Source organism: Mustela nivalis, assembly GCF_964662115.1.
Source record: "Mustela nivalis genome assembly, chromosome: 11".
Lineage (NCBI taxonomy): Eukaryota > Metazoa > Chordata > Mammalia > Carnivora > Mustelidae > Mustela > Mustela nivalis.
The window spans coordinates 105,931,157-105,945,977 of NC_139030.1; the positions used below are offsets into that span (position 1 = coordinate 105,931,157).

The window sequence follows — 14,821 nt, forward strand, 5'->3', positions numbered from 1 at the left end:
TTGTGTCTGGCCGCCTAAATTCAGTCTGGTCACCATTTTCTGGCTTATCCAGCTGGAGACAGGTAGTAGCATCTATTTGGTTCTTGCCACATGGATTGAACTGTAGGGTCGGGACACAGTAATGACTGGTAAGGCTTTCTTCAGAAGGAGCATATGTCCACGGCAGGAGTTTTAAATTTGGGCCTTCTTCACCGTGTAAAAGTCCACCTTCCTGGGCAACTGTATTGAATAACTGTGTGATCAGGGAGGCTAAGTCCAGATATCTTCTGTCCTATGTGTTCAGCTTCTGGTGATGAACCTGGTGGGATGGGGGAGGGTCGCTTTCCCGGGCACTGCGTGGCGAATACCGTGGCGCGAACAGAAAGGACCCCCAGGCCCAGTCACGGCCGGTGATTCATGGGCCGCACCTGGCAGGACCGCAGTATCAGCCTGCCGGAGCTTCCGTAACAATCAGCTCCGAACGGATGGCCTGGACAACAGAAGATGATGTTCTCACAGTCCTGCAGCTAGAAGTCCAAGATCAAGATGTCAGCGTGTTTGGTTTCCGCTGAGGCCTCGCTCCCTGGCTTGCAGGTGACGGCCTTCTCACTGGGTCACCCCTCAGGCTGTGTTGTAATCTCTCTTTTCAGAATTATTCTTAAATCGAGACATAATTGACAGGTAATATTATAGTAGTTTCAGGTATACGACATAATGATTTGATATTTTGTACATTGCAAAATAATCACCACAGTAAGTCTAGTCTACAACCGTCCCCCTACATAGTTACCAATACATTTTTTTCCTAGTGATGAGCACTTTTAAGACCCATTTTCTTAGCACCTTTCAAATATGCAATACAGTATTAACTATATTCATTATGCTGTACATTGTATGTCCATGACTTAATTATTTTATAAGTGGCGCAATATAGTGACCTTTGACCCCCTTCACCCATTTCTTCCACCTTCTTCACCCCTCATCTCTAGAAACCGCCAATCTGTTGTTTATCTAGGAGCTTGGTTTTTTTATTTTATTTCGCTTTTAATTCCACATAGAAGTAAGGTCACAGGGTACTTGTCTGTCTTATTTCGCTTTGCATTTATTTCAACTTGAGGTCCGTCTATATTGTTGCAAATGGCAAGATTTTATTCCCTTTTATGACCGAATAGTATTATGTTGTGTATGCATCACAATTTCTTTAGCCATTCATCCACTGACGGACACTTAGGATGTTTCCGTATCTTGGCTACTGTAGATAATGCTGCAGTGAATATGGGAGCGAATACATCCTTCTGAGTTGATGTTTTTGTTTTCTTTGCATAAATACTCAGAAGCGGAATTATTGGATCATATAGTTGTCATATTTTAATTTTTTGAGGACCCTCTATACTTTTCCATAATGGCTGTACCAATTTACACAGTGCACACAGGTTCCCCTGTCGCCCACATCTTCGCCAATACTTGCTCTTTTTTTGTCTTTTTGATAATCACCGTTCTGACTGGCAGATGAGGTAACATCTCATTGTGGTTTTGATTTACATTTCCCTGATGATTAGTGATGTTGAGCATCTTTTCATTTACCTGTTGGCCACAAGTATGACTTCTTTGGGAAAATATTCAGACCTACTGCTCATTTTAAAATCAGATTGTTTTTTGCTATGGGTTTGTGCGAGCTCTTTCCATATTTTGAATGTTAACACCTTGCCAGACACATGATTTGCAAGTATTTCCTCCCGTTTCAATAGGGGGCCTTTTCATTTTGTTTTTGGTGTAATCTCTTCATCCTGGATTACCTCTCACCTATATAATCTCATTTTACCTCAATTATCTCTTTAGAGGCCTGATCTCCAAATACAGTCCCATTCTGAGGTGCTGGGGGTTAGGTCTTCAACATACGGGTTTGGCAGGTACAAAGCCCATAGCAACCACCATCCGTGGTCAGTATGTGGCATCTGAGGATCAATTTAATGAACTGTGTGGTCAAACGCAATGCCCACAAAATGACCATTAGGTCACATGAAGATTTCCTACTCAAAGGAATGAGAACAAAACATGCATCTTTGATAAGGTTATGAATGACTTTAGGTAAATGCAATTGGATGGAGGGACATAACTGACACTGAATTTTATTGTAAGGCCACAGATGGCACAGTCCACTTCTCAACACCAGGAAGTCCCTGTTACTTGAACCGCAGTGCCTGAGGCCAAGCAAGTGTAGTTGAATCTTTTTGGGATAATGTGCTAAATCCCAGCTGGCGAATCTGACATTAGGCACAAGGGTTAAGAATCTCTTTAGGGGCATAAAAGAAACATATGGAAAAAAATACAGTGTGAGCCCTGTACTAAGCAATAAGGCAAAGAGGTGATCAGGCTGAGAGTGGAAAGGAGAAATCAGCAAAGATTTCTGATTTCTGGAGAGGGAAGCCTTCTTATGGTTGGAAATTGGTGAACAGGTGCTGATGAGGAGACGGTGAAAATCTGGAGGCAAGACAGGGGCAGGAAATGCAAGATATGAAAAGATCCTCTAGAAGCTGATGGTTAGAGCCCAGGGCTTGTGAGTAAGGAGGGTTGGTTTAAAGCAGTGATGGAGGAAGGTCCTCCTCTAGGTGTGAAGTGACATGGGACTGGGTTGGTGACAGAGGAGAAAGTAGATGGAGTGTATAGAGATTAAGAGCTGGCAATTGATCAAATGTAATTGAGGAATTTCTAGCATTACACACACACAAACCCAAAATCATTATGATGATATTTGTGATTCCCAGAGATTACTGTTTCCAGTGCTGGGTACTGAGACCTCTGGGATGCTACTCCAGTGTTCGTAAAAGAAAAATGGGAAAAGTCTTATTGGTTTGTGAACGCTTAGATGCTGATAGCGGAAAAGTCCATTTCAGCATGTGGCTTTTCGGTTGTTTGTTTCCACGCTAACCATAGACCTCTCTGGTCAGTTCAATTGTTAGCAGCAAGAAACTTGAAAGATAAAAGCAGCATTCTCCAAGTGACACATTAAATTGGGATGAATCTGTTAAGTAAAAACAAGCAGACTTCATTAAATGATTATAAGGCATTTTATGCATTTATCTTAGAAAAATACAGTATGGAAGAGATAACAGATGGCTTCATGGGAATTTGCTTGGCTTTCTGGGATAGAACAAGAAAACCTCCTCTTTAAATGTTGACGGGGCGCCCCTGGGCCGCTCCGTTGGTTAGGCAGCTGACTCTTGATTCTGTCTCGGGTCATGATCTCAGGGTCGTTGGGTGAGTCCCAGGTAGGCTCAGCACTCCGCGGGGATCTGCTTGAGAATTCGCTTCCCGTCTCCTTCTGCCCCTTCTCACGCTCATACACTTTCTCTCTCTAGAATAAATAAATCTTAAGTAAGTAAATAAATATTGCCCGAATGTTATTCTTTTGATATATTTTCTCTCCCGATGGATTTTCCAATTACTGTCAATATACTCGGCAACCAATCCTAGATTATACATATTTTTAAAAAAACTCAATCGTGTCGTGCACAGAACTTGCAGCCTTTTCATTCTCTTCAAGGGGCGACGGATCCCGAGTGGCCGCCGCGGGCTTTCGTCCCTCGCTTTAGCGCCCTACGCGGAAGGTCAGCCGCTCGCCCTCCGCAGACTCGCGTCCACCGCCCTCCGCGCGGCCTCAGCACCGCCCCCCTTCCTCGGGCCAACTGCGGCGGCGGGGCTCGGGCTCCGTAACCCCCGGGGGTGCTGATGCTGGCCAGGCTGACGCGAACTGGGTCTCCGCTCTCGGGGGGCGTCACGTCGTCGGGAAGGGGACTCGGGAGGGTCAGGAAGCCGGTGTCCGGTGGATCCAGAAGTCTGGGAACGAGTGAGCCGCTGGGACTCACTATTTCTTCCTCTTTCCAGTGTGCACGTATTCGCGCCTCGCGGGCTGACCGCTCTGAAGGCAGCGAACCGAGCACCTGGTCGAAGTTACGGCCGCCGGCGGCGAGCGCCGGTCTCACCCCTCCCTCGCCGCGGTTACCCCCGTGCCCCACCTGCTCCGCTCGGCCTCCGGCCCCACCGGCCACACCCTCTCCGGCTCTGGGCACCGCCCCCCAAGCCCGCCCCTCAGCACGCGCCGCGGCCGGCGCCCCGCCCCAGCCGTCACGTGACAGCCCCGCCCTCTGTGCGCGCTCGGATTGGCTCTCTCGGCCTCGGGGGTGGGGTCTGGCTTAGAGCTCGGCCCCGCAACGCGGCTGCAGTTTTCAAACCTCAACTGTAAGCCCGGGTCCGCGTCTGCCCTGCCGTCGCCGGGAGCCACCTCACAGGAACAGGTCACGCTGTGGGCCGCTGTCCAGAAGAGGAAAAGTGGGTCCTGCCGCGCTCGGAGCTCCCTGGCGCCTCACGGGGCTAGAGCTGGAGAAGCAGTCGTGTGGTGGCCGCCGGCGCGGGGCGGGACGGGAGCCCCCTCGGAGGGGGCAGCCCCGAGAGGACCTGCTGCGGCCCGAGCGGTCAGTGCCTTTCGCTTCGCGCGACGCGGTCCTGCCGCGGCTGGTGGGTGGGCTCCGGGCTGCGACTCCGAATCCCTGAGCCCGCCCCCTTCCTCTTGGGTACGGGGACCCCCCGACCCCCTAACGCGGGGGAGGTCCGGAGGAGGGATGCCGGCGGCGTGGGCGGATTCGGGACCCCTCAGAACCCGGATCCCGGCCTGATGGAGTGGATTCGGGTCCGCCGCCCGTCGGGTGGCCCGGCCGCCCCGGCTGGAGTCCTGCCTCGCGGCTTCCCTGGGGTGCGGGGCTGGGGCGTGCGGTGGCCCTCGCAGCCCCCTCAGTGGGGGCGCGTGTCCGTGCGTGCGTGTGCGCGCGCGTGTGTGGCTGCGTGTGCGCCGTCGCCCCCCGGCCCGGCCTCTCCCCGGTCGCGTCCCGCGGGGCTCCCGTCGCCCGTGGCCGGCCCGCGCCCCTGTCCACGTCGCGTCGGTGTGGTCCTCCCTGACCTCTTTGCACCGCTGTGGTGGCCACGGGGCGCGTTCCCGTCTGGACTGGCGGACGCGTCCCGCTCGCGGCTGCCTTCCGTCCCCTCAGAGTTGGGGCTCGTCCCGTGGGGCATGTGCCGTCGCCGCTCGGGAAAGCCCTGTACAGCCCCGAAGAGAGAGGACGAGTGTCCGTCCTTTGGGTAAACTTCAGCGACCCGGTGTTGTTCTGACGCCCTGTAAAGCCCCTGCGTGCGCACGAGCCACCCTGAAGCGACTCAGCCCCGCGGGGACTGTGGGGGTTCGCGCGGCTCTTCGTCGAACTGCGGGGAAGGCGGAGGCTCCGGGTGGCTCCCCGGGAGGGATGAGCGGAGGCCACGCCGGCGGGGACCGCGTGCCGGCGGCCGCGGGCAGCGGCTCTCCCCCGTCGGTGATGGCCCGGGAGACGCTCACAGACTTGCAAAGTAAAATTAGGAAGGAAAAATACACTTAAAAAATACAGCCCCATCGTGGTCCAAGTGCCCGCAGGCACGGCGTGGCCGGCGTCGTGTTGACCGCCGGGACCCGTGCGGCGCGGGGCCTGCGGTGGCGGTCGCGGGCGCGGCCCCTTTAAGCGCCGTCTCGGAGACGCGTGCGCGGAGCGCGGGGTGGGCCGGGGCGCGGGGCGAGCGGGGCCGGCGTCCGCGACCGCGCTGGGGGACCCACCGGCGCGGGCTTGTCAAAGGACAGGAGGGGACACCTTTTTCCTCGTTGATACGCTGTCTTATTGCTGTACCGGGAACTGTCCAGAAGTAGTTTTCAACTACTTCTACCGTTTTCATTAAATAACATCACCGTAGAACTTTGTATTTTTGAAAAAGTTGGTCCATAGAAACAGTGCCCTCATTTAAGACCTCTCTTCCCCATCCATCCTTCGGTGAGATGTTTGTTTGTTTCTTTCTTTCTTTCTTTTTTTTTAAATTTTCTGATACTTTAATAAGTGGAGCTATTAAAAGTTCAATATTTGAGATACATAGTATCATTTTAGATCATTTACTAAATTATGGGTCTAAAATTGAAGGGAAATATATTTACATGGCAATATATTTAAGTCTTAAAAGTAAAACTTGTGTAGTAATTTTAAAGTATTTCTTTTGTGTGTGTGGTCAGAACGGCTGTAGTTGCTCTTGTACTCTGAGTAGCGAATTCCAATTTGGTTAAGACAGAATCAGTTTCTAGTTAAGTCACACCTTGACTAATTGATCACCGTGGCAGCACGTTAATAACAAATCTGAAGAAGACACAAGCATTTTTTTAAAAGATTTTATTTATCCATTGGACACAGAGAGAAGGAGATCACAAGTAGGCAGAGCAGCAGGATGGGGTGGGGGGGTGTAAAGCAGGCTCCCCGCTGAGCAGAGAACCCCAGGTGGGGCTCCATCCTAGAACCCTGAGACCATGACCAGAGCGAAGGCAGCGGCCCAACGCACTGAGCCACCCAGGTCCCCCAAGACACAAGCATTTTATGGCATGTTTCTAATCAAACAATTTTATTTTTAAGCTTGTGTTGGCAGTGCTTTACTGGTGTTAAGTAAATACTTATACATATTTCAAAAACTTTGTTTTGAATGTTTGATTATTATGAGAGACCATCCTTATCAAAAATTTGTTGTACTCAAGAGACCTAATTTAAAATCCATGAATCAAGGAAATCAATTCCTAACACTTTCACTAAATCCTAAAATTGTCTCAAAATTGCATGTGTAATATATTGTAGTGCATATTTCCTGTATACAAAATTTGCAGCTAAGAACAGATTTACTGCTTTTAAAGGATTTTGATCCTTTTTTTTTTTTTTAAAGAATTCTTTTGCAATCTGTGGGAAACATTAACAGTCATTTATTTACTTCCTTTCCCCTTGGGAAAACTTTATTTTAGTTGCTTTAGCTTGCCACCATATTGATGACAAAATTCTATGATTTTATTTTTAAGTAGTTTATATTCTGTGATAGGTTATTTTCAAAGGATATTTCTTTGACTCTTTCAAACTAACAAATTTGCTTATAAATTAAGTTACAAATTTTTTAATGTATGTGGTGATGCTGCAATTTTCAAGACCTATTTAAATTTTAAAAAATTTCTTTGATTTATTTATCATTTTTTTCCAATAACATTTAACCTTGAACTTCAATGCCACTTTAAACATCTAAATTAATCAGTTTTGCCTAACATTTATATGTGTATTTCAGTGCATCCCTGACCCTTTGCAAGTTCTTCACCCAAAGAAGACATAGTTATACTTTGAGCATTTAAAAATTTTGATATTAACAGTGAGATGGTAGTTTCATCTTTAAATCCTTAAAGGATCATATCCCATTTTACTGTAATGGCTACTGAACAAACAGTACTTCAGCAGTGCAGTCAGTAAACAGTACTTTATTTTACAGTAGAAACTTAATTTTCCATCTGATGAACGACAAGCACTGTGTGTTTGTTGGTACACTTTATTTCTGTTTTCCAACATCTTCCTATCCTGGTTCACAGCTACAGGGTTTAATTTTCCTTCTGAAGAAAGGCATAGAATCAGACCTGGGGTTGTTACCTGGAACTTCAGCCCTTGGGTTGTATATACTGACTGGCTGGGCTAGAGTGAGTTAGCTGGCTTCCTTTTGTGATTTTCAAATAATTAAATTCTTGACTTCCTATTCAATCTTTAGAAGCAAACAAACAAACAAAACCTGTTTTAGAATACAACTAGTAGAAGGAATATAGTCTCTTCCTGGAAATCGAAAAGCATCTTCATCTTTATCTCTACAATAATACCTTTATTTCTGTTCAGTGACTAAAATGGATTCTTCTGCCACACTAGCAGAAAGTTCTTTCCTTATGTTGATGGATGCTAGATAAATCTCCAGTTCCTCTGTTTCCTAGGGAAAACTTGGTAGCTCTGAAATGCTGACATACAAAGGAGTTGTTTCCCTATAATCTTGTGCCTTTCTTTCTTTCTTTTTTTTTTTTTTTAAGACTTTATTAATTCATTTGAGTGAGAGCATGAGCAGGGGAGAGAGGCAGAGGGAGAAGCAGACTAACTCCCCATTGAGCTGGGACCTAGACCCAGGACCCTGGGATCATGACCTGAGATGAAGGCAGATGCTTAACCATCTGAGCCACCCAGGTTCCCTAGTCTTGTGCCTTTCTTCATTTGCTGTTGCTTTTTGAATTTACTTCATGATCATGTAGATTTGTCATTCCTTAGCAGGACAGATATCTGAATTTCTTGAATAAGATAGCTTTAAAATACTGATATTGTTAGCTGAAGTTGTTATTCACAAAAAACGGGTGGTCACCTAGTCTGGAAAGACAGGTAAATACAAAACAAATGATCTGTTGGCATTACATTACAATATATGATAAAACATTGTTATCCATATTTCTAGGCTTTATGGCTATCCCATTTAAAACTGAAATTCTCTAATAACAATTCAGAACATTTCTTATTTTATTTAGCCAAATACTGATTAAGCAGAGACTAAGGTGCTTGAAGCGCCAATGCTATAATTTCAAGATGAACCTCAAGTTTTGCTCAACCCTTGAAGATACGAGATTCACCTAAAAACTCTTGTTGCTGTATTTCATAATTCTTATAACTCAGTTCCTGAAACATTAAAAAAAATTCGTACCGGGTGCCAGATACCCTATTAGGGATTTAGACACAAAAACAAATGTTGTTGCCCTTTAGACACTAAAGAGAATTGTTGTCTAACATGTTACACGTTCAAGTAAAGAAGTGTGTTGAGGGTCGTCCTATTCCTCCTGTTTGAAAGGTAAAGGAGAGGCGTTTAAACCAACCTGTGAATTTTAGTCAAAACTTCCTGGGTGAGGTGACCTTCTATGCTGAGATATGAAGGATGTGTGAGAAGACTTAGCCATTTAAGGACAAGTAGAAAGAACATTTCAGGCAGAAAAGTAGAACAGAGATGTAGAGGGGTAAAAAAAAAAGAATGTGGCAGGAAATGAAACTGGTATGTACCTGGCTTCAAAGCCTTTCGTATGTCATGCAGTAAGGGCTTTGGTTATAGATACTGGGTGGCTAATGAAGCGATCAAAGCAGACAATTCTCTAGATGTTTTCATATATTGTATATGCTATATCCTATTTCTGTAAAACATTTTTATTGATAACTTCTAAATGAATATTGTAATGAATATTTTTTAAATATTTAAATAGAGCTATTTAAAGGTTTTACAGGGACTGTTGTGTCTTACAAATCACATCACAGTGCTGCTCCCTTCAAGTAGGTTAAGGTCCACATCAAGCCTAACATTTTCTCTGTTACTTCCTTCACCGATCCATATCTGAATTCTTATTGTAATTATTGTGATGGGAATTAATAAAAGAAAAATATTTGAGAATAAGTTAGAGGTACTGTATACTTGGAAGCTTAATTTTATCTTGCCTTCTAGTACCCTCTTACTGTTTCTAGTGCCTGATTGTTTCTATAATTGTGTACCTCTATACACACACACAAACACATTTACCTACTAAGTCCCTTAAGATTTTATTAGTGTAGCCTAATAAAGTGTTATGAAATGAATTTCAAATAGATTGAGACATATTGGTAATTTAGAATCAGTTATGTGAATTTAGTAGAAAACAAAAGAGAAATTGTTTGGAAATTCAGGAAGATACACAGAGGAGAGGGTCGACTGATAACCTTCATGTACCCAAGGGTTAAACCTTATGTGACGGGTAGCCAGATGTTTGTGGAGGGTTTGGACAAAGTGTAACATTCATGCTCCATTATAAGTAAAATTGGCCAAAGGAGAAGAAATGGAAAAATATCTAGGCTGGGGTAACCTGTTCAGGTTCAGTAAATAGAAGGAAAATAAACGTACAGGATGCTATAGGCATGCCTTAAGCAGTCTGTAATACCGTTATTTTAACAGTAAGTAGGTAAGTGTAATGTTCTGTTTTCAGAAATGTGCTTGCTCTTTATTCTGAGACATAGTTGGTATTTCACCATATTCCCAGCTAGAGTAAAATTATCACAATTCAAAAAATGATTTTTTTATTAACATGTATTTAAAAGAATTGCTGATTGCCCACTGCTGTTTTCAGCTACATTTAGAGTCATAAAAATGCCTGTGGGTATATTCAGCATTATGATAACCAACAGTACATGTAAGGGGAGGAAAATTTGTTAGGGTAAAAAATTAAAAACATGAGACAATGTCCAGTGTTAGGAAATACTCTCAAGTAGCTTGATTTAACAAGGCCCTATTTGTTTTACTATTATCTTATCAATACTTTATAAAAGCCAGCTCTTTTTCATTCTAATCTAACCAAATAATAGATATTACAAAACAATATTTATTTGTATATTTGGAATCACATTTTAGATTTTGGGAGGGAAGGGGGGGTCCCAGGATAAGTCTAGATTCTCATAAGCAATACTCATAATAAAGGTGTATATTTTAAAGTTACAAATTCTTACACATTATATAGAATTGTAACTATAACATTAATTCAGAATTTTTTAAATTGCCTTTTCTATCCAGTATTAAACAAGGCATTAATTCTTGTTTGGTGTTTACCCTGAATGCTTATATGGTCTCTGCATTAGAACTGACATATTACTTGGATAGTGAATGCCATCTGCTCTATATAAATGTAGAGGAAACTCTGAAGCCTTAAAAAAAATTGAGCAATAATGGCTCTTGAACCTATAGCCAAGTAAACCCTTAATGTGTAAAGAGATATATTTTGCTGTTGCAACTGGGTAAGTGTCTGCGTTCAGAGTCTAGACATATATATATACACAGCCATCTTTTTTATCCAAGGGTATTTGCTAATTATTTGCCTATTAGTAAAGTAGTACCTACTTAGTGTAGATACTTAAAATACTTGGAAAGTATAAGTACTGCCATAATCCCCCACTCAGAGAAAACTACTGTTAACGTTTTGTCCTAGTTTTCCAGTCTTTCCTTCTATTTGTTTTTATATTTTTGCCACAAAATTATCATAGTATATATACTTTTTCTGTCTCCCTTTTTTCACTTAATATTATAGGAGTTAAAAACAGTCTTTGAAAGCATGATTTTTGAGTATATGGTATCCTATTATTTAGGTATATTTAAACACTTTTGGACTTTGGGGTTCATTTATTGAACAAGTTTGTTTTTTTCGTTATTATAAACCCTATTTCACTGAGCATGAATCTTTCACTACATCAGAGATCCATATTGACTCTTTGGGAACTTGAGAGCAGAAAATACTCAAAAAATTAGTTCTGTTAGAGTTCTTATGAGTAGATCACTTTGTAGCTGATATTTTACAGCATGAGATAAAGATCTTAGATTCTAGAATCTAGATGAAGTGAATATCTCAGAATCAAGAGCTTATACTTTGTCTCTATGATTGAACTTAACATGTATTTCTTATATTTCCCAAGGCCTGATTGATGGACAGTGTTGGGAATGTAGCCCAATTTGTATCCATGATATAGATACATCCCTTATTTCTGTATATATGTATGTATAATACAAGTGCAATCATAAGCAGACATGGAAAAAAATTGTCAAAACCCAAAGATGACCCGGAAAAAAGTAGACTGAGCATAGAAATTGGTGACTATTTTGATTTTTCTGAGAGGAATATATGACCATTGTAATTGCATACCATCAGATCTAAGTAAGTACACAAATAGTTTATCAAAACACAGCAAAAAAGGGCCGAATTTTAAGAATTGAGTTTAAGCTAACCTGTGGTGAGAGTTTTGTATATGGAAGCAGTACAACTTCTTACCAACAGCCAGGACAGTGTAGAGAGTATCTTTAGGTAGAATATTAACAATATTTACTTACTGAAAAATCATGATGTACTCTCATGGTTAGCACTGTTCCAGTGTCATTCTATTTGAGTACATCGTGTTTTAATCTTAATCCATAGAGCTGTGTAAGATAGATTCTATTATAATCCATACTTCAGAGGAAGTAGAATTGAAGATTTCCTCAGTAGTAATTAGAGAAATGCAAAGTAAATCACAAAGTTTCATTTCCCTTCATCACACTAGAATAGCCAAAGTTAAAAGCCTATTGGGACAAATGTTGGCAAAGAAATGATAAGCTCTCCCACCTAGTGCTAGTGAGAATATAAACTGCGTATGGAAAAAAGGGACCAACTTCAGCCGCATCTATGTTGTCTTATTTATTTTTAATTTAAATGAAATATGACAGAACAATGAGATTGAAAAAGCAAGTGTTTATTAGGATATTTGTATCCTTTCCTGTACATCTGAAATATTTCTTTCTTTTCTTTTCTTTCTTTTGTTTTTTTTTTTAAGTAACTATATTTGTTTCCCACACAGCCATGACAAAGTACTGCAGATCAGGTGACTTAGACAACAGAAATTCATTTTCCCATAATTCTGGAGAGTAGCAATTTGAGATCATGCTGTTGGTGGGAGTGGTTTCTTCTAAGGCCTTTCTCTATGGCTTGCAGATGTCCTTCTTCTCCCTGTGTCTTCACCTGGTTTTCCTTCTGTATGTTTCTGTGGCCTAATGACTTTTTGTAAGGATACCAGTCCTGTTGGATTTGGGTCCACCCTAATGACCTCATTTTTAACTTAATCACAGCTTTGAAGGACTTAACTCCAAATACAGATACATTTTGAGGTCTAGGACTTCAACATGTGAATTTTGAGAGGAGGGGCACAATTGGTCCATAACAGTAGTGAGTTTAAGTAATTTAGTTAAGATCTCATAGCTGGTGTGATGGATAAATGTGATTCAGACCCAGCTGTGATTTGGTCCAAATGCCATTTTTCAGAACGCTACTTGGCAACCCATAGACCGCTAGAAATGTACACCAAAACTACTTAGGTCTTCGTTTCTCCAAAGATCAACAGATTTAGAGGAAAAAAATTGTTGACTTAAGAATAAAACTAAGAAAATATAGAAACTGAAAACAATAAACTTATCACATTGCTTATTAAATTGAATATAGTTGTCATTTGAATTTAGGAAGATAAAGAACAGTACATGTCAAGGAAATAAGTGGAGGAAAAATGTGGCAGAGAAACAACAAAAGCCTTAGGGGGTTATTGAAAGAGGCTAGAAGACTAATACTGGGTCTTTTGTTAGATACCCATAGCAGGAAGTCCTAACTATTATAAAATACATAGTCTACATTTATGTGAATTCATGAAATGGTAGTTTTGTTGTTAAAACTGAATACATGTAAATATCACAAAGTTGCAGGTAAATATGAGTTCAAGATATAGAATTGTAGAATAAGGCTTTGTATATGGCCATTAGCTTATCCAACAAAGTTATAGAGCTTGGTTCTATCGAAAGAAAAAAAGACTTATGAAAGCTTGAGTTTAATATTGAAATGTAGGTAGTCTGTTAAATAAGTTCTATTTCTTGTAGTCTTTCAGAAGTCAGTAATATAACTCACAAAATGTGAACTCATTACCAAATTTGGCTATGTAAAATTAAATTTAAAATGAATAATCATTACCTTGCTATCTTAAAATCTTATGTGAAGATATAAATTTAAAGAACGAGGGTTTAAAAATGAAATTGAATGATTGCTTGTATTAAAATTATAACTATTTTTTAAGAATTTGAGAGGTCTTGAAGATTTTTACAGTAGTTTTATTCTGAAATAAAATCAGTAAGTTAGTTCAAGTACAATAAAGGTAATAGAATTTATGTGTGTGCTTTCTGCCTCCCGCCTTCCTTGTGGGTAGAATGTGCTATTTAAATTTTTTTTTTAAATTTATTTGACAAAGAGAGATCACAAATAGGCAGAGAAGCAGGCAGAGAGATGGGGAAGCAGGCTTCCTGCTGATCAGAGAACCCAATGTGGGACTCGATTCCAGGACCCTGAGATCACTACCTGAGCAGAAGACAGAGGCTTAACCCACTGAGCCACCCAGACACCCCCTTTGTTTTTTAAAAGATTTTTAAAAAATTTATTTGAGAGATCACAAGTAGACAGAGAAGCAGGCAGAGAGAGAATGTGCTATTTAAATCAATCTATCTATTTTTCTTCCTTTCTTTTTTTGGTTGTACCTTAGAGCTAAATATGGAGCTGTAAAATATAATGTACATCCTGTGTGCCTGAGATAACATCTTTTTTTTTTTCTTAATTGCATTTAAGTTATATCCTGTGTCTTCTCTTTTCTTAAATAGGTAAAAATAAGTGACTAAAGAAGGCATATCTGGGAGTCATCAAACATGTCGCGGAGAAGGTTTGATTGCCGAAGTATTTCAGGCTTGCTAACTACAACTCCTCAAACTCCAATGAAAATGGAAAACTTTAATAATTTTTATACACTTACATCTAAAGAGCTGGGACGGTAAGGAAACTTTATAATGTGTTTTCTGTTTAAATTAAATTTTGGATTTCTTGGTATATAGTTCTATAAAATTCACTTGATTGTTTTAAAAAATGATTAAAAAGAAAATCATCTCTGCTGTTATTATAAAGGTCTAGTCTTAACTGATTTGGAAATCAACTCTATAGAGAGTTAGTGAGCTTATATGATATATCCCACCAGATTCAGAGCCCTGAGAGGAGGTTGGGGTTCTCACTGGAGGCTGTGCGTGGAAACAGAGAGCTTACAATAGTAGACTGCCTAGTCCAAATTGGGGCGCTGCCATTTCCAAACTTTGTGACTTCAATTTAATTTCTGTACCTCTTAGTACTATAATTTCCTCATCTGAGAAGTGGGAATGAAGATAATTACATCTACCTTCCATGGTTGTTATGAGGATTAAATTAGTTAATCTAATTGTGAAGTATTTAGTAGAATGCTATCAATTTTTGTTAAAAATTTTTTTAAATTCCTAGGATATTGTGCTGCGCTAAAAACATAAATGAGAGTGTCTTCCTCTTTTTTCCTAAATTAAACAAAAAGAATTAACT

General features: G+C 41.4%; 2 protein-coding genes across 2 annotated transcripts in view; one reads left to right on the plus strand and one right to left on the minus strand.

Moving 5' to 3' along the window:
* Window positions 1-3,028: 3,028 nt before the first annotated feature.
* On the minus strand, window positions 3,029-5,740 carry LOC309843998 (uncharacterized protein; the record flags this gene model as incomplete). The annotated part of the gene is made up of 4 exons (XM_082690090.1): window positions 3,029-3,334; window positions 3,506-3,816; window positions 4,212-5,623; window positions 5,722-5,740. 2 exons carry the CDS (start codon window positions 5,738-5,740, stop codon window positions 4,572-4,574), a joined length of 1,071 nt encoding a protein of 356 aa, XP_082546216.1. The 3' UTR covers window positions 3,029-3,334; window positions 3,506-3,816; window positions 4,212-4,571.
* Window positions 4,127-14,821, plus strand: part of STK17B (serine/threonine kinase 17b) — a 30,955-nt gene continuing 20,260 nt past the window's right edge. The window contains exons 1-2 of the mRNA XM_082689053.1: window positions 4,127-4,451; window positions 14,086-14,252. Of these exons, the coding sequence (XP_082545179.1) occupies window positions 14,131-14,252 (122 nt within the window). The 5' untranslated portion in view covers window positions 4,127-4,451; window positions 14,086-14,130. The remainder of the gene's footprint in view (window positions 4,452-14,085; window positions 14,253-14,821) is intronic.